Below are 21027 nucleotides of genomic sequence, written 5' to 3'. Positions count from 1 at the left end.
GTGGTACATGGTCTAAAAGAGTCGAGTTTATTTTATTAATGAGTTATAGGTGTGTTCTGAGAATAAACCAATCAGAGTCTCATCTCCCATTCCCTTTAAGAGCCAGCTGCGTCGCGCCATAAGCACATTTGCTATTTACATGACGTAAAGTAAGTTCACTTCCGCTTTTGCTCTCGTAAATAGGGAAACCTTTACGCACAGACATCAATTAGCCTATAAATAATTAATTTCGTTTGTTAAGCGCAAAGATTTGTTTCAAAACTATTTCTAATATTCAGTTCTAATTTCCACCAAACGAATAAATGAACAATAATAACGAAGTGTGCTCAAAATACTGAGTTATTTCCAAATACACCTGCTATGCCCCATATTGTATAAAATCTGACAGGTGGATAAATCTAAGCTTGTTTTTAATAAAACAAATATAAATATGGATATAATAAATAATACTGCTAATAATGATAGCAATTTTACAAAAGCAAATTGAATAAACTGAAAAAGCCTCCCGAGATGAAGGATTCAAGGTAGTGGTTTTTAAATTCATGTAAGCTAGAAAATAATATGTTTTGTAATATTTTAATTCTTTATATTTATATCCTATATGTCCTTATCATATCATATATATATCCTAAATATTTTAATTTTTTTCATATGTAAAGATATTTGCGTATTGCTCTACATCTTATGTGTATTAAGCAGCGTGTAAGCCAGGTGCACTCTGCGCCGGACTTTAGACCGGGTTTGTTCTGGTCTAAAGAAAAGATTATTACAGTTTCTCAAAATAGCAACGCGCCAAAACACGCCTGCTTTTTTAGACCAGCACGCCTATGGGCGCACATATGTGCGCAAATGCATTTGCTATTTAAAGAGCGAAAAAAGACTCTTGCGCCAAGCAGAAACTAGCAAACAAGTATTGCGCCACGCCTTGCGCCACATTGCACCGGGTGTATGATAGGGCCCCTAGTGTTTTTCAGCCAATGATAAACTTCCAGTGAAAGCTTAATGTGACTTATTAATTTTATAAGGTTTCTTTTTACAGCAACAATGTTGTGATGTAATTACAATACGCTCAGTTAAATAGACTTAAGCATTCGTTTAGTTGTTCAAGCATAAAATGAGATGAAAGCCCATTTAAACGCAAGCATCGTCAAGATGAGTAGAGCGCAGAAACTCCATTGAAAATACTGGGGTTAAATAAATTGTCATATTTTAAAGACCTGGTTCGGGGAAATGGAATTTAATGCAGTGCTTCTTGTCCGGTCGGAGACCCACTTTATATTATATACCTTTCAGGCAGTGAAGATCACTGATTTTTTTTAAGAAATCAGACCTTAAAGATGGCAATTTTATAAATGAAAGAGTTCAGCGGTAGTGCTGGTAGAAGCTGGCTAAAATTAAAAAGTCTGTCTGCATATACCCTATTGTTATGCTGATGATAGCTGTCTAAATAAATATTACACTTGTGCACCAATCTGCAGTGATTGGTAGACGTTGGACCTTTTCTACAAATTTCCAGAATGAATCATGTCCAATAGGAAATCATAAATGCAATGATAACAAAACAGGACACCGGTCTCATTCATGAAGCAAATAATGCCCCCTTGTTGATGAAGTGTATGGAAATTCAGAAAAAAAAAAAATATATATATATATAATATATAATTATTATGTACAGATGCTAATCTGGCTTTTTCTTCTTTTGAAATTTCCAATGCAGTGGCATTTTTGTGATATGAATCAAGGTTTCCCTTTGGAGTAAGGTGGAAAATGAAGTCACCCTCAAATATGTGTGCCTATAATGGGCTCCATGCCTGGGCTTTCATTACAGAGGCATGCCAGTGTAAATAACTGGGTCCTCACTAAAGCGAAGATGATATTTGCCCATAGACAGGAAGTCCAGAGTGGGTATTTGCTCTGTGTTAGTCAGCCATGAGCATGTTATTAACTGTTGGTGTGTGCGCTGGCAGTGGGAAAGAAAAAGCAATTGGGATGCAGCTTGAACAGCTCTTAACTGTAACTTAGAAAGACAAAATCTTAGGGTTCAATCAGTCTTTGCCAGAGACTTGGAATGGATTTAGTGAGGGTGTGAGCGTGTGGGAGGGGCGGGTGTGATGAAATGTTTCCTCTTTCCGCCTGGACCGTGTTTGCTAAGCATGTGTGCCATTTTGCATTCTAACTTGCGTTTTGTTTTCGTCTAACTGGGAGTGAAAAGAGACTGAGTGGTATGAATATCAATGAGGGACATCAATCCTTCAGAGCCTCTTTGGAACATTACAGAAATCTTTTGCCTGCAGTTTGCCGTATAAACTGAGCTTTGGGAAAACAAAACTCTGCCAAATAACTCAAACAGCGGATTGCGAAATTAACTCAAATTCATCACAACTGAAAAGGTTTTGAAGTTTGAGCATAATGAAAAAGCAAATCTTTGGCGCGTTTGGGTATCAGATCTGCCTTGGTTTCTGAATTGGAAATTTAAAAGGGAAATTGGGTGGGAAATTTATTTTTCAGGTTTGGTATCAACATTAACAACTTTTTAAAATGTAAACCACCCAGTACTTGAAACTGTACTGGCTCAGTGGTAAGCACTGTTGCCTCACAGAAAAAAAGGTTGCTGATTTGATTCCCGCCTGGGTCAGTTGGCATTTCTGTGTGGAGTTTGCATGTTGTCCCCATGTTGGTGTGGGTTTCCTCCGGGTGCTCCAGTTTCCCCTAGAGTCTAAAGACATGCGCTACAGGTGAACTGGATAAACTAAATTGGCCTAAGTGTATGTGTATGAATGAGTGTGTATGGATGTTTCCCAGTACTGGGTTGCAGCTGGAAAGACATCCACTGTGTAAAACATATGCTGGATAAGTTGGCAGTTCATTTTGCTATGGCGACCCTTGATGAATAAAGGGTAGGGGTGGGTACCAAAACTTGGTACTTTATTGGTACCGGGGCTAAATTATAAAAGACCGAAGTATTGATAAGCACTGACGTTAACGGTTCTGCTATCGGTACTGCATAATTATTGCTAAATAAACATGACTTGCAGTAGCATAATTTAACTGAGCAACCTTTTCTTATTCGTGATATTTGATATTCGCCTGCTCAGTTGGCAATCTTACTTGAGAAATGCTCGTGTTTTTACCCAATAGTACAATGGCAATGCGTCAAGTATAGAAGCCTTCACAGTTTTTGGCTGTGCGTGTGCACTCAGTTGAGACTCGCGCTAAGAGCACACACAACTCGTAAGCTTGCGAAGTGATGGAGAGAACCAAATAGGTTGTATTTCTTGAGTGGACACCAGCAATGCCCGTTGCAACAAGTTGTTTTCTTGTATAAGCGCAAACAAAAGTAATCTGGCTAAGCATCTATCAAAAGTGCATTAACTGCAGAAAGACAAATAAAAAGTTTTTGACTGCCTAGCTAAAGGTACATCATCCGCATTGTTATGCTAGCAGTCAATCACATAAGGTCCCTCTAAATTAGTATAATTTTAATAGTTTAATAAACACACACATTTGGTTACATTAAAAACATATTTCCTTCTGCAGTTGTCCAAATAAATCTTAAACATTAAAAATGCCTTTTACATTACTGTATTTATAATGCAGCATTTATAATGCAAATTTAGCCAGTAAATAATCTTATAATACACTACGCTTATTAAGAAATTATATGTTCATTATATTTTTACATTGATAACTCCCAAAAACTCATATATATGATAGTGTAAATGAAAAATCTTAAACACTATCTGATTATTTAACTGCATTTTGCAACTCAAAGAGGGTATTTTTAACTGCAGGGTACACTATAAACCAAGAAAGATCCTGACTTCTGCGAGAAAAGTCAAACATGTTGATTTTTCTCCAGAAGAATGGTTAAAAACTGAGAGTTATTTTCCTTCAAACCATTCTACATGCTTTTACTGAAAAAAAGATTTATTTGTTTTACAATTATTAGTTTTGTTTTATTTTACATAAAAAAATGTAATAATCAAATTAAGTGTTGTTAATTCTGTCAATGTCAATGTTTTTTTTAATTATTATTAAAAAAACTACTACAAAAAGTACCTATTAGAGAACTGTTAAAGTACCAAACCAATAAGTGGTATTGATAAAAGTAGTAATATCTTTAAAACTTTAACAATACCCATCACTAATAAAGGGACTAAGCCGAAGGACAATGATTGAATGATGTGAATCTCCATCACCACCACATCCCAATGATGCTCTTTTACATTGTGATCCAATGACTCTAGAGGCCATTTGAGTAAACTGAACTCAATGTTCAAGAAACGCTAATAAAGTGTGTAAACTACATCACTTAAATTCCAGAAAGAATGAAAAAAAATTGCTGTGATACAGTTATGGTTTCTACAGTTACAGTGACATAAAATCTTTTCAGTGACATGGCATTTTAAGGATACTGCCCACACCTCTCTCCTCTTCTATAAACTAATAATCTGTCCGGCTGCACCTTCCATCACAGCAATGAGCTCCAGACTGCGCAAAGAGCATTGCTGGGGAAGACAGGATGGAGAAAGAGAAAAAGAAATGAGACGGGGTTTTGTGCTTAGTGGAAAGGTAGAGGTGATGTCAAAAATGTCAGCGGTAAAGAAAAGTGAGGAAACAGACATTAAAATCAGGCTGTAGCGTTTCTCTGAGCAGACAGAACACCGGCTAACTTACTGCCATTCTGCCATGACATCTCTCTAAGAGGTTTAGTGCAATACTTTTTATGTATATGGCAATGTTTATGTGTTTGGTCTTGGCGGCATAGAGCTGCTGCTGCTGCTGCTGCTACTGCTTTGATTATTAGTGCAGAGCAAGTTCTGGAACTTGTTACTCCCAGTATATTTATGGACATGCCATAAATAACACAGTGATACTGCAAAATCCCATACATGAACCCCCATAGCAGATGGAATAAATGCTTTACAAGATTACTCATTCTTAATGTTATTAAATACATGAACTAAAATTAACAAATGAACCATTTTTATTCTTAAGTGTTACCAAAAAAAAACCAATGTAAAGTTCTGCAGCAACCCTGCTACCATACTACTTCATTACAAAGAAGTTCACAAAGACAGGCAGAAGGAAAGAGTCTGAGGATTAGGAAGAAGAAAAACAAATATTTTAATTGTGATGAGATTTCTAATTGCACCAAGAGAATTGTGTTCCTACACCCTCATCTGTTGATTCGCTGTTGCCAAGTTTTCATTAAATCTCATAAACTGTATTAATATCTGGAGTCTCGATAGCATAAAATATTTGCCTCTATTGAAGTGTTTAATTGTGAAGCAAACAGGGCTAGATCACTCCGGAGATTCTAAAAGGCTTGCCTGTGTTTCTGCAGAACCAGTTCGCCTATCAGGACGGCAGCTTTGGCATGGAGGACATGATGGCCACTATCCCGCGGGTTGTGGCTGTGTCTGCAGTCAGTCCAGGCTGCTCCACTCAGAAGCAATCGAAGGGCCAACAGGGGGCCTCAGGCTCCTCTGAGGCGTTTGAAGACAGCCGCTGTAATGGCACTCTCAGGAAGAAGGCTTCACCCAGGGCGAGCACTGGGGACGACAGCAGCGGCCAACGCTACAGTGCAGATCCCACGGTGATACTGTGTGAGCATGGAGCAAGAGCCGAAACCGACCAGGATGGATACATGAGCGCCATGCAGGACAAAAAGCCCTCAGGTAGTTGAAGAATAAAACTGGAGCAAGCAGGAATCATTGATCTAAGAGAGCTCACATAGAGATCTGTTATGCTTTTTTTTACACTTGATATTATTTATCTAGTGTTAGCAACGCTGGGTTGTCTTTGTTCAATGATTCACGCTGTTTGTGCTTTTATTTGCTTGGTTATGATTAATACTGTGCAGATTTGTTTTGAGCTTTTGCTTGTAAACCCTGCATATTTACAGGGTTAATAATATTGGATGAACAAATTTATCAAGCCAGTTTTAATAACAGCTTGTCCATCTGTGTTCATTTTACTCGTTACTGTTTTAAAGGCATAGTTCACCAAAAATGAATATGCTGTCATCTGTGGCATATCTTAATGTTTTTTCCAAAGCTGTGAGACTTACTTTCCTTTGTGGAACACAAAATAACATGTTTTTAGAAAAAAAACGTTTGCTTTTAGGTTTGCTGCAAACCAAACCAATAATTATTTTTTTTTATCATTGCTTCAGTTGTATGAAAAAAAAAAACTGAAGCATTTTAAAAATAGTTTGTGATATTTTCTCAAATTAGTTTGTTTCACAAATTATCAAAGGTCGTCATACATTAAACAATGACTTTATTTAAATGATGTAAATATTTAGTTTGCACTTTTGTTTGATCTCTTTAAGTCTTATGAAATAGTATTTTCAAAGGAAAAAAGAAAGCGTGGCTATGTATGCCATTACTTTGATTGTTTGTTTCCCAAATCGTATTTTACATTTTGATAAATTGATAAATTGATGATGCATTGAGGAATTGGTTATAAACATTTTTTGTATTAAAATATTACATAAAATAATATGCATCCCAATTGTAAGAGCAACTAATAAAAGCTTGACTTGTAGTTGATCATTTGGAAAAGTGGCAGAAGGTAAATATTTCCAATGAATCATCTGTTGAACTGCATCCCAGTCATCACAAATACTGCATAAGACCTAATGGAACCTGTATGGACTCAAGATTCTAACAGAAATCAGTCAAGTTTGGTGAAGGAAAAGTCATGGTTTAGGGTTACATTTAGTAAGGGGGCATGAGAGAGATCTGCAGAGTGGATGGCAACATCAGCAGCCTGAGGTACCAAGACATTTTTGCTGCCTATTACATTACAAACCACAGGAGATGGCAAATTCTTCAGCAGGATAGCGCTCCTTCTCATACTTCAACCTCCACATCAAAGCTCTTGAAATCAAAGAAGGTCAAGGTGCTCCAGGATTGGCCAGCCCAGTCACCAGACATGAACATTATATATATATATATATATATATATATATATATATATATATATATATATATATATATATATATATATATATATATATAATAATCGTCCTGTAAGAATGCTTTCTTTGCCATTCCAGATGACTTTATTAATAAGTAATTTGAGTCATTGCAGAGATGTGTGGATGCAGTCACGTGTCCTGTAGCTTCAGTTGTGTCTGTCAGCAATCATGGGGATCTAGGCCAGGTGTGTGTGTGGTGCATGACTGGATTTGTAGTCCATAATGTGGTGGATTTGTAGTTCTCCAGCAAACTGCATGTATTTTGATCAAACAAGTGTAATTAAGAGGCCTTTGCTTTTCATATAAGCCACTTCTGATACCAAATGATCAACTAGAGGTCAAGTTATTATTTGTTGTTCCTAAAGCTTGGATAGGCGACAAGACATTGGTCAGGTAGTGTATAGTAATTGAATTACTAAATTAAAATGCTTACAGATTTTCCTCTTTATAGTGCTTGTAAAAGTTTCTGTAATTGTTATGGTTCATGCATATTTAATGAGAAAAGTTTCAAGCCAGTTTTGTTAATACACCAATGCAGAAATAATACACTCTTTGTGCAATGTAACTTAATCTATTGTAAGAACTGGGAGGAAAGCCTATTAGTTTAACTCTACGAACCATGCTAAACAACTAATCATTATATTTTTTCACACTGTTTACTGTAGCTACAGCACACCAAACCAAGGTTATTTACCTCTAAAGCAACGGTAGACATTTTTTTAGGCGCAGTTTTAAAATGTCACTCTTAAAGGTTGCTCTTTTTTCATGCACTGAGGCAGAAATCTTTTCTTCACTTAAATTCACAAACTTTTTTCAGTTATATCCATATCTATATTTTTAAGTTTTAATTTTTTTAGAGGTTTGTTAATATACCAGTCACCGGATTCATGAAACATTTTCTACCTACAAATATGAATATCATTTTTAGGCTATAGATGATATGATTTTGATTTATGAAGTGAATAAAAAAAAGTATCCACTGAAAAAATATATTTTTGCTGTGGAAAATATGCTAATTAGTTCAAATGTAATTAGATAATTTCTCGTTTGCATGTTTAAACAACATTTCAGAAAACATGCTAGACAAAATGATTGTCTTTATGTACTCATTAATCAACAGAGGTGATTATTCAAAATGACATCTATTAGTTAATTAATATGATTACCATTTTACAGCATCTTGTCTTAACTAAGTTTTTAAGATTGAATGAAAAAAAAACACTAAAGCTTGGCTATTTTGCATTAATCTTTGCACAGGCTCACAAGTAAATTTGTGCCTTAAATAATAATTACTACTTCTCTAATCTAAAAGTTCAAATTATTAGAGTTATTAGCTTGCACTGTACATGGACTCTAGCATTTACATAAAAAAACGAGTATACTTTAGACTTAAAGAAAAGGACGTAGATTAGTTCTTGACATTGGTGGGGACATACATCCCTAAAGCACATACATTGAAGAGCACGAATTTAGTTTTTTGCTTTTAAAAACAGGAATTTAGTACTTAATAATATAAAATAAACACTTAATAATGCAAATAGCAATCAATTCCCATGCTGCAAAAGTCAATTTACGTGATTTTACTGCAGTTGGCCTTTGGGGAGGTATGAATGCAAATAAATTTGGAGAGGTGTGGGACACAATTTAACTGTTATTATTGTTTTTCATAATCATGTAGGCCAAAACCTTAACCGAATTTCAATTAATTGCACAGTCTTGGTTAATAGTATTAGAGTGAACTCATAGCGAACTTGACTTTGTGCACGTGTAAGGGTTGACAGAGAATTATTTTATTTTGAAGTCGATTAAATTATTGGTTTGGACATTTTAGTAATTAGTGGATATTGGTAGTCCCCTTCGTCCATGCCAATTCTACGCCTTTGTTAAAAGAGATACTTCATACAAAAATATCAAAGCTGACACCATTTACTCACCCTTTACATGTTGCAAACCTGTTTGACTTTCATTCTTATGCCGAACACAAAATAAGATATTTTGAAGCCTACAACCATTGACTTCCATAGTATTTGTTTTCCTTACTTCGTGTAACCCCGCCGGTCCTACACCACCCAACCCGCTCCAAGCTGGTATTGAACCGCCAACCTTCCACATGGGAGTCGGTTGCTCTACTAAGGAGGCTAAAGACCATGGCCTCTAGTGTTTGTCGCTAGAGCACCTTTAGAGGTCAGAGGAGTGAGGTTTACCTGAGCAGCACTTACTAGCTGGCCTCTGTTACATATAGAAGTCAATTTCCTACAGGTTTATATCTTTCTTCAAAATCTCTTGTTTAGTGTTCAACAGAATAAGGAAACTCTTAAATGTTTGGATCCACATAAGGCTGAGTAAATAGTGTGTACATTTTCACTTTTGGGTGAGCTAATCCTTTAACAAATACTTCAGCAATTATCTTTGCAGACAGAACCTGAATTAACAATCTTTAGGACTTCAGAGAGTTATATGCAGAGGAAAAACTAAGATCAATGGTAGTCAGCCTTACCTTAGAACACAATGTTCTCAGTCTGCTCACCTCTTCTTATCTTCCTGCTCTTTCTTTTCTATAACAGATTTTCTCAATCCTGTGGAGGAAAACCCCTTCGTCACCCATCGCAGAAATGGAGAGGTCCACACTTTGGAGCGAGGCTACCACAGCACCTCCAATGGGCAGCCCAAGTTGGAGGATGAGTACGTTAACGACCCGCTGTACCTCAACACCTTTCATAACACTGGGGAGAAGAGTCATGATGCTTTAAGGAAGAACGGAGTCCCTGTGGTGCACACAGCTGCGGCAGCAGCAGCAACAGTAGCAGCAGCGAATACCATCACAGCCAACAACCATACCCTTTCCCAAACCATGCAGCCAGCTGCATCCAGTGCCCACATCACAACACAGCCCCTCTACCAAGGCAAACCAAGCATCTCCACCCTCTCTGGCCACACTCTTCACTCCGCCCATCCTGGACACGCTCTTCACCCAACGCACACTCTCCATCCTGCTCACACCGGAACCATCAAGGCCGACTTAAAGGCCAAAAAGACATTTGACAGTCCTGAGTACTGGCAGCACAGTCTTCCCCCTAAGGCTACTCTTCACAACCCGGAGTATCTGCAGGACTGCAGCACACGCTTTTTCTACCGGCAAAATGGTCGAATCCGACCTGCGGTGGCCGAGAACCAGGAGTATCTGTCTGATTATGCGCTAAAACCGGGTACTGTGTTGCCACCGCCTCCATACCGCCAGAGGAACACTGTTGTGTAGCAACAACGGCCAAGACAACGAAGGAAAGAAGGAGGTAAAGAGAGAGTCACTCTGGCTCTCACACCAGCATCCCAATCTCTAAACTGGATTTAACACCCAACCTCCTACAACCTGGAACTGATCCGCTTGAGTGAACTTCTCCTCCAGAGGCAACGGTCACAGATGGCCACGTCAGTCAAACCTCCTCTTCCTGCTTGTCTCTTCTCAACATTAAAACCTTTGACCTCCCAACTTTTGGAAACAACGAAACTCTTCCTGACGTACGGTAGACGTTACGCTCATCTTATTGAAAGCAAGTACTGACCGAGGAACACTTTTTGTGCAATTCCATTGATTTTGTTTTGGTTATTTGATTTTCGAGCTATAATATGATCTGTTGTAATTTATGACTTTAGTTAGCGTAGTTTAGCACTTCATGAGACAGATGCAAAGCCTGGAAGTATAATTCTGGGACAAGAGAGCCTAAAGGGTCGCTATTAATTGAGGCAGACCTGTCTGTATGCTATTATATACAACAAATTGTGTTCATTGTAATGTGATGTCAACTGCGACCTTCACGTATGGCAGGTCTTCAAAAGAGTGTATCTCCATTCATTTGTTTTTATTTGCTCAAACAAGACACCATGTATTACTTCTATCGAGCCGCTCTTTCCTCATTCTGTTTTGTAAGACTGGAACACTTTCCGACTGCTCTACTGTATACCAACACGTGATGAAGAGAAACACTCCATGATGAGAACAGTATCAGCTCGCATATGAACGAGACGGTACAACAGCTTGCCACAAAAAATCAATAACTTCATAAAAGCTGATCTGCAACAGTCTACTGTAATAACATTTTTATTGTCGATCCAGCCAGCATTGATCCGTACGCTCATGGAGTTGTCACCTTAAGGTAGCCTTCCTCAGTTTGTCATTTAATGTGTGGAACGAAAAACCCAGATCGGGTCTACCTTGAACTTTCAAAGCTAAAATCAATACTAGCGACTGAAAGCGCAGGTGGATGTATGGCAGAGAATGGATATTTACACAGCTACTGAGGCCCAGGTTTGCACGAAAGACTTAACAGCAGACAACGTCTGGATCATCATCTGAAATGGCCGGAAAACTGTTATAATATAAACTTTATACACGTGCGATTGGAGATGTTTGTTTGCAGCTTTTTCTAGCTGGGTTCAAACTGCAACAGTGGGGGATATTTGGAAGTCAAGATGATGGTGGTACCATCAAACAATATCGTGAGGAACAAATGACTGGAATATTTGCCCTGAGGTCAGAAATGAAACTCAAATCTGTCATCTCAAGTTGAGCCGTCTCCCATAATGACTTTTCTGTAAGAAGCATCTCATGAAGATACAAGTTTAGGATAATAATGCAGAATATTCCTCAAATGGTGGAAACCATCTTTGCTACATCTTACATCCCGCTTTCTAAGGCCAGATTTGTGTATAGTTTTGAACACTGCCAGTCACTATGCTTTTCTGGTGAGAGAATATTAATAATAATAATAATAATGTTGTGTTGCTGGTTTGGAAATGTTAAATTGTTTTATAGCACTTAACAGCCTGGCACAGCCGCACCAACGGCAATGACTGAATTCTCATCTATTATAGCTCACATGACCATAGCAAACATCACCCACCCACAGTTTTTTTTCCTTTGTATGACTTATTTTTTTGTTTATTTTGTGCTTATGAATATGAAAGTTTACGGTTACGTGGAGCACTTTAATTAACGAACGTACAAAGATTGAGCGCAGCTCTTTTCATTGAGGGTACTGCTGTTCCCATGTGATAACAGATTAGACAGATGACATTTTTGGCTCACCATTGGAAGCAAAATCAGGGAATGTTAGTGAAGCGCAGCAATTTTGCCAAACACAGATGTTTACTAATTGAAGTATTTATCTCTAACTTTAAAAAGAAAGCAATTAGAGCAGCAGCATTTTAGGTGCAGTAAATGATTACCTATAACAATAATATTAGACACCTTTATAGAATAAAGCTGATGCTTTGTTTTAGCTCCTATAGTGTTTGGAAAATAGTTCTAAAGTACGTAAAGAGTATTGAAATATGGCCAAATTATATTTTTATTCATTTATATTCACTCAGTTTTGTATTTATGACAAACCCAACAAGGAGAAAGGCTTTTTAAATAGTTTTTAGGTTAGGTTTAGTTGAGGTTATGAAAGCCCAAAGAAGTGAAACCTTCATAAAAACCCTCGTGTATACTCTTATCAAGAGGGTTGAAGCTTTCGATGAACTATTGTGGGATGAATAATCTTTCTCTGAATCAAGATAAAAGACATATATGTGCATATGCTACTGATAACGTCATCGTAGATCAGGGTGTCTGAATATCCAGATATGTAGCAGCTGCTGTGAATACAGGGTGGGTAAAGATCTGGTAAAGTGAGGAACAACTTGACTAAAACGCCGGGAAAAGGATCCTCAAATAAAAGGAAGATGATTTGCGAAGGCGTTCGCCATCAGAGACTGTTAGCAAATGGGACTTTGGAAACATTTTCATGTTGTAGGAACTCTGGGAAATGGGGTTTGAATGGAGCACAAACATTCTGTCTCGCCGCACATTGTTCACTGCTGACTCACTTTTAGCAGAATCTAGAAGAACACGAGACAGACGTCTTGACATGAACTTGAGTAAATATTCCTGAAGGGGCAAGGAGATTATGTGAATGGTGGTGAGATACTGTTGAAGGCTTTTTTTTACGTTGCATTAAAAATCTGAGGGTGAGTTCACTAAGAATGAATTGCTGCTGCTGATAGTGTTGTTTATTTGCACACAAGGCTGATTCATCAAAACCATTATGTAGAAAAGGTAACAATACGTGGCCACAAAATGTGCTAAATTCAGTGTTTACATCCAAATCTTACAGATCTTGGTTTTGGAAAATGGAGAAAAGTTTAAACTCCAGCACTGCAGTTCAGACACTTCTGTTTGTCATACAATCAGCATTTGAATTTATCAAGTCAATCATCCATGTGATTTTTAGCCAACTGAGAGCACCTTTTCTGTGCTCATCTAAAAAAGCATAGCTGTGGGAGCTTGAGAGCTTGGTTTATTGGGATGCAGTGTTTGATCAGGCCTGAGGGGTTTAGGTGATTTGACCATCATCCCAATACCAAAATGCAGAATTTGTCAGTTGTTTGTCTCTTACATGAGCATTCTATATTGCCTGCTTTGTCATTATAGTGTATAGTGTATTCTTAACATTTGACCTAAAATTGAAACTCAAAATGGCCAATAAAAATGTGTCAAGCACCAAAAGCAGCATTTATTATACAAAAATATAATCATCCCTGAATTTTTAGATGTCTTTTTTATAAGAGAGGCTGGAAAATCGTGAAACACCTCAATATTATTAATATTATTATGTATCATATTGTTTAGATGGACAGATTTATTTTTCTCGCAACTAAAATATCATAGTACGATGCAGTGACAAGTGTTTCTTAAAACCATACTTTCTTTATTGCAGATCCATAGTTTGACCCACATTAGTTATAATGTAAAAAGTCCATAATGACTTTCTAAACGGGGTGGAGTAACAACTTCTTTAGAGAAAAAATTATTAATAAAAATTATTAATACAAATTATTAATTATTATTATTATTATTATTATTTTTAAGTGGGATATTTTTATTTATATATATATATATATATATATATATATATATATATATATATATATATATATATATATATATATATATATTTATTTATTTATTTATTTATTTTTATTTCCCACATTTAAACCACTTCAGAAATCTAACCAACAGGCCCATGTAATATACAGTACAGATACATTTCTTAATAATAACCTATTTTTAAAGCATTAACGTATGCTACATATTTTTGTTTTCACAAGCTTTGGAGATGTGAATTCAGCTTTTAAATAATAGGTCACCTAAAGCTTTCATCATGAGCCACGGCTGCGTTCAAAATGACATAAAACATTCCAAGTTTAAACATTAGACCATTCAAAAGGAATAGGGCATAGGGGGGATAACTGGGAATAGCACACAGCCAGGAACTCTGCTTCTAACTAAAGCTCTAGAGGTGTAGTTGGAAACTTACAAGATTGCAATGCAGTTTTTGTAACAACTGAATTTACGAACTTAGTTGGCTAACGATGGTTTCCGGAAACGCACCCCAGTTTGATATTTGCCTAATAAATGACAAAACAGTTTTTGATTTTAAACAAGTTTTAACAGATATCTAAAATATTTGTGTTTGTCTTATGATAGATGGTCTAAAAAGTATTTTCACCTACCTAAATATCTACTTCTATTCTTTATTTATTCAAATCTGACATTTAAAACACTAACATTGTAACATTATGTATACAACTGAAATATAAAACACTGTTTAAATACGAATGTGTAAATACTATGACTATATTATATACTATAGTACGGTATGCAATTTGACAAAGATGATGAGTAATATTTTTGGTGCATGAAGAAGCGCCGACATTTATGATACCAGCCAACAAGCTAATCCAGCACAAATTAATAAATACAATGTCACTTAAGTGCTCAGTTAAGTCTCAAAATAAAATACAAAATAAGGGGAATAAATGCAAAGGGCGGCATGGTGGCTCTGTGATTAGCACTGGTTTAAGCCTCGGGTGGGCCAGTTGGCATTTCTATGTGGAGTTTGCATGTTCCTCCCATATTTGTGTGGGTTTCCCTCTGGGTTAGGTGTTTCCCAGTACTGGGTTGCAGCATGAAGGGCATACGTAAAACACATGCCAGAATATTTGGAAGTTCATTCCACTGTGGAAACCCCTGATAAATACAGAACTAAGTTGAAAAAAATAATAATGAATGAATGAAATGCAAATGAAAAATAGAGACTATCTCTTTTACCTGGCTGGCTATCTATAGTATAGAAGTTGGCCTTCCCTTTTTACACTTCCCTGTGATTGGATGTCCAGCCTAAATAACAGCAATAAGTGCTTTTTTTTCCTCTCCAGTGTTGTACATCCTTCAGATATTCCTAACAAGAAAGAAAACACTCGGTAACATTAGAAAAACAAGCACACAACAATGACAATGCATTCATTTAATTATTTTACCTTTATGAACTGGAATGTGGTTGATTTGTAAGAGCATCAGCTTTTGAATTCAGAAATCTGCATGCAAAAGTGGTGCAAATGTTTAGTGAATTCACCCTTTGATAATTTCCTCTCTCATTTTTTCAACTAGTTGTAATATATACATGATTTAAGCCCATAAAATCCCCTTCATGTTTAAATAGACCCTACACCTCGCTAGGGTTTTTATACTGACCCTGCTATCATATGTTTTACAGTATAGAGAGGCAATAAGCTTTATGAAATGCAGTGTGTTTCAGATTATAATCACAGTACTGTTAGGGTGTTTATGGTGTTTCAACACTTATTGTTTGACGCCAGCGATTAAATAAATTAGCAGTGTTATTGAGTATCTGATCTAATCATGTATTTGCATATCATAGATGGAAATGAGCACGTTTATTTGACCCCCTTTCCTCATTGTATTTTCCTTTGATATGCTCACTGGATCAGATTTTTGCATGTGACAAGGTAGTCGGAAAGCATTGGTAGACTAAGCACAGATTAAAAAAATAATAAAACAAGTCATTTTATATCACAAATAAATGGGAAGAAAAACATCTTCCTGCAACAGTGACATTTGGAATGGTTGTTCCTCATGATTTTACTACTGTACGTCAATGAGAAAATGTGAATAGTATTTTTATAGACAGTCGAATTGGCCAGATGTATTTGTAAATAGCTGGGAAACGTATGCTCTTCTTTTGGTTTTTTGGACTGACCTTTTGTTTTTCTCATTACGTTTCGTTCACTTCTATTGTGTGTGATCGGTTATTCTTATTTGATGGCTGTATATATCTGTAATTTGAACAGCACATATTTGATTTTGTAGATCTTGCAGGTTCCTTTAGTACTTCGGTGTGTTTTTTCGTGACTATGTAGCCCGACATTTTATTTAATTTTTTTGTATGTGTGTATATTCTTTAACCTCATGCTCAAGAGGTAAAAGATGTTTTCTTTCGTCAGGTATAGCCTTCCTACCACCCCCATGATTCTCTCTTTTTGTACAGAAATCCAGCGTGGGGAATCTGCGGCTGTGTGACGATAGCATTTGTATCTCTCTGAACTTCACTTAGGCTTTAGTCCTGGTCACATCGGTATAACGTCTAGTTCTTTCTCAGTATGTAATTCATATTCATGCACAATCTCCTTTCGCATCTGCAGCCAAGCGAACCGTGAGCTCAGGCTTAGCCGAGGGCTGCGAGGTGAAAAACCACCCAGAGTCCCTGAGCTCAGACATCTCAAATACATCCGCCATGGTGGGATTCCGAAGTCAGTGTGTATTATTCACGCTGTCAAGTGGACTAATTGCCTGGAGTGTTCATTTGGCCACGTTGCTATTGAGTGACGGCTCGTCAAAACTAAAGTCAAGTGTTGTCATATTTGATCCAGGCCTACAGGGAGAGCTGAGATGCCCATCTTCTGCACTGGTCACAAGTAAATTGCTCCACCACAGCTTTCCCATTCCCCGAAGCTAGAGCATTTAAATACTGTTTCACAGTTTTGTTACCTGAATCTATATTTTTAATTTAATATAAATAAATAAATACAACACCTGATATACTCGTATATGCGTGTGTTTTTTCTTATCATTATTCCTCCGAAAGGGAATCCATCTCACAGTCTTTACACATGACATTAAGATGGCTCAGAGATTTTTTCTTTTGAATGTCAAAATCTGACATTTTTCCCAGCATTTTGAATGTCTTGATGGATTGTGGGAGTCTGCAGAGGTTTCAAGGCGATGGTTCAGAATTTCACTCTCTTAAAAGATATACCACTTGCGAATGCTTTTAGATTTTTGAAATCACATACTACAACCTTTTAAAGCATCGAAAAAAAAAAAAGCTGGGGTAGAACATCAAAATGTCACAGTGAACCACTTGAAGACATTCTGACCAACTCTGGCTTTGGTTTTGTTTAATTCAAGCCGTGCTGATGGTAATGGTTTAAAATTGGCATGTAAGGTAGTTCCAACAAGTACAGGTGTGAATGCAGTTATTTTATTATATAACAATAAGAAATGTATGTCTCTGAAAAAAAAGACTTTATTATGGATCATGGGAGGCCTGGGCAGAATAATTAACCCAAACTCACTACAGTAGGACTTTAAAAAATTAAACCAGGGTCATAATCCACCTTATTCTATAATACAGAAGTGGGCTCTTTTCTGCAACTGTTTTGAAACTTTTTGAAATACTTACTCGCTTTCTCCCAGAGCCATTATATCGAAGTTGATATTTAGCTGAACCATGTTGTGCTTCATTCATTTTCTTTTCAGCTTAGTCCCTTTATTAATTCGGGGTTGCCACAGCGAAATGAACCGCCAACTTATCCAGCACATTTTTACACAGCGGATGCCTTTCAAGCCGCAGCTCATCTCTGGGAAACATCCACACACGTTCATTCACACCCACACTCATACACTACGGACAATTTAGCCTACCCAATTCACCTGTACCGCATGTTTTTGGGCTGTGAGGAAAACCAGAGTACCAGAGGAAACCTGCAGGGAGAACATGCACAACTCCACAAAGAATGCCAACTGACCCAGCCGAGGCTCGAACCAGCAACCTAGTGACCTTGCTGTGAGGCAACTACACTACCTACTGCACCACTGCGTTGCCCATGTTGTGTTTCGTAACATCTAATTTTTACGAGGTGGGTCATTAGCCCAGCGCTCAACCCCCAAATCTGAAGGATCAGGACACACACATACACTACGGACAATTTAGGTTACCCAACTCACCTATAGCCCAATGTCTTTGGACTTTTGGGGGAAACCGGAGCACGTGGAGGAAACTTATGTGAACATGGGGAGAACATGCAAACTCCACACAGAATTGCTAACTGACCCAGCCGGGGCTTGAACCAGCGACTTTCTTGCTGTGAGTTGATATTGCTACCAACTGCACCACCGTGATTTAGAATAACAAACTTCAGAAAAAGGTCAAACAATTTGCTCTACAAACAAGTGTTTATTACTACATAAAAATGATATAAAATGTGGGGATGGCTGACGCGAAACTGACGTTTTGACAGCGTCAAGATCCCAAAGCACAAGTATTTCAAAACACTGCACTGAAGCATGATCTAAAACACCCAGGTCACGTGACTAAAATTATTTGAAGCACCCAGACCACTAAATCAATTCAAAGCCTGTCAGAAACATTTGAGACCTGGTGAATCTGCGTTTGATTCAGGGTCAGGAAAATGCCATGAAGCCTATTGTACCGTGCGTGTGCACAGAGTAACTGTGATGCTAATGTCATGAGTTTGAATCCTGACTTGCAAAAATGCTCAAAAATTGTGACGATGTATTTTAACAGTTACTTTTTTTGATCAAACAAGACATATTTATTCACAAAGTGTTCATTTGGATGTCAGACCAATGTTAAAACAAAACGCGCTACAAGAACAAAGCATTTAAAAGCTAATATCTATCGCTGCATCAACCTGGATTTGAACCCATCCATTATTTTTGCATGCTAGTCAGGAACTCTCACCGCTCCACTAAATCAAAATTTTATTATTCCAAAATTTGTGTAACTGTTTCTTTGCTGAAGCTGTTCCAAAGTAATTCATTACCACTAGGTTTCACTATAGAGGCAGGTTTCGATAATGTTTTGAAGCTTTGATACATTTGCTTCAATTGTTTGTGTTTCATGAAGTTGTTAGCGTTCATGGATTTGTTTTGCCATTATCACGTGATCAGTGACATCCGAAGCTTTATTTTCACCTATATCCACGTTACTGCTTTGAATTTTGATTCAAAAGTTTAAACACCCTTGTGGGTTAGTAAAATGTATAGAGAGAGATTATTACATTTCTACTGTTTCAAAACACTGCCCCAGTCCCACGCACCAGTCATTCAACTAAAATGCAGTAGTAATTTATAGTAAAAAGCTTTTGAAACATACTAAAGTATATTAGTTTACTATTTACAACTATTTAAATTTTTTAGGGGTTTTTCACCTTTCATTGGGATAGGATAGTGGAAGACAGACTGGAAGCAACGGGAGCAAAAAGAAGGAAATAATCGGCATAGGACCTCAAGCCAATCAAATTCAGGTCACTGTGAGCACCATGGTGCTATATGTCCGTACACTTACCACAAAAGCTATTGGCATCAACATTTACAACTATTTTTTTTAATAAAAGCTACAGTATAGTATGTAACTTAGACCTGCTGGTTTAATCCCCGCTCGGAACGAGGGGGTGGGTGTAGGACCGGTTGAGATACGGTAAAAGTAACTATTTTTTGAATACCTTGGATTTAACTAAAGTCATCGGTGGATTAATGTAACATACCTTATATGTAAAAAAAAAATTTAAAAATTTAAAAAACTACAGTCATTATTTCCTTTGTTTATCTTACTATTGTTGCATTACTACAGCAATAACTTGGTCAGTTGTAAATGTTTGACTTTAGCTAAAGCTCTGTTTTGGAAAGCTTCGAGTAACAAACTTTTTTCTGATATAATTGAGTAGAAATGTTCACTGGTTCAGAAAGCTTCATTTCACCATCACTATAGGGCTTAAAAACATTAACCCAGGGTCATTATTCACCTTAGTCTTCACTGCAGAAGTGGGCTCCTCTCTTCAATTGTTTTGAAACTTGAGTTGGAAAAAAACAAATATAAATGTGTTAAAATGAATTGAAACAACAAACGTCAGAAAAGTCAACAATTTGCTCTACAAACAAGTGGATTTATGACTAAAAAAAATGATATATAAAGAAAATAACAGTTTCAACATCAATCAGCATATGTTTAAACAAAAAAAATCTATTTTTTTTTATTAAAAATCAATTAAAGTAAATGAGACTTAAACTGTTATGTTAAGATGAAAGTGATGAAAAGTGATGAAAGCTGCTGATGAAAGTGAAGGGTGATTTATTTGGCACAAATGTGAAAAAAAATCCAGCAAAAAGCTGAAAGTGACAAAATAATAGTGATGTGACATTGTGCACCGAGGCTTCGAAACATGCATCAAAAAAATGATACATCTCGCAGTAAACCAGTGTACCGAAGCTTGATTTGTTTTGCCATAATCACGTGATCAGTGACATCCAGAGCTTCATTCACGTGACTGCTTTGAATTTTGATTCAAAGGTTTAAACACTCTCAGGGGTTAGTAAAGTGTATAGCGAGAGTTTAGGCAACGATTACATACATTTCTACTGTTCCAAAGCACTGCACCGGTCTCACACACCAGTAATTAAACTAAAATACAATAGTAATTTATAGTAAAAAGGTTTTGAACGATGCTAAAGTGTATCAGCGTATGTTTTACGACAATCTTTAAAGAAAACCACTGCATATCGTAGTATAGTGTTTAACGGAGGCCAGCTGGCGAGTGCACCCCAAAAGCATCACACTCATAGCTTCCTCCTTAGAGCATTACCTCCCATGCAGGAGTCGCCGATGCGATCCCCGCTTGGAATGAGTGGGTGGGTGAAGGACTAGTTGAAATACAATAAATGTAAATTCTTTTGTATATGGATTTTACTACAGTCATCAGTGGTGTAGCGTAACATACCTTGAGTAATTTGTTTATATTACTGTTGTTGTATTACTACATGAATCAGTTGTGAACATAACATTATTGCAACACAGTGCTTTCCCATACTTTAACCAGAAGAGGTCCTCATCAAGCTTAGA

At 37.0% G+C, this 21027-nt stretch overlaps 1 protein-coding gene across 18 annotated transcripts in view; it reads left to right on the top strand.

Moving 5' to 3' along the window:
- erbb4b (erb-b2 receptor tyrosine kinase 4b) overlaps positions 1 to 13014 on the top strand; it is a 656299-nt gene extending 643285 nt beyond the window's left edge. For all 18 annotated transcript variants that reach the window (XM_073912987.1, XM_073912984.1, XM_073912983.1 and 15 more), the window contains 2 exons: positions 5348 to 5681; positions 9553 to 13014. In XM_073912987.1, the coding sequence (XP_073769088.1) occupies positions 5348 to 5681; positions 9553 to 10244 (1026 nt within the window). In that variant the 3' untranslated portion in view covers positions 10245 to 13014. The remainder of the gene's footprint in view (positions 1 to 5347; positions 5682 to 9552) is intronic.
- Positions 13015 to 21027: the final 8013 nt, after the last annotated feature.

Source organism: Danio rerio, chromosome 9, assembly GCF_049306965.1.
Source record: "Danio rerio strain Tuebingen ecotype United States chromosome 9, GRCz12tu, whole genome shotgun sequence".
Taxonomy (NCBI): Eukaryota; Metazoa; Chordata; class Actinopteri; order Cypriniformes; family Danionidae; genus Danio; species Danio rerio.
The sequence above is the reverse complement of the archived record's forward strand: the minus strand, read 5'-3'. Positions and strand labels throughout refer to the sequence as shown.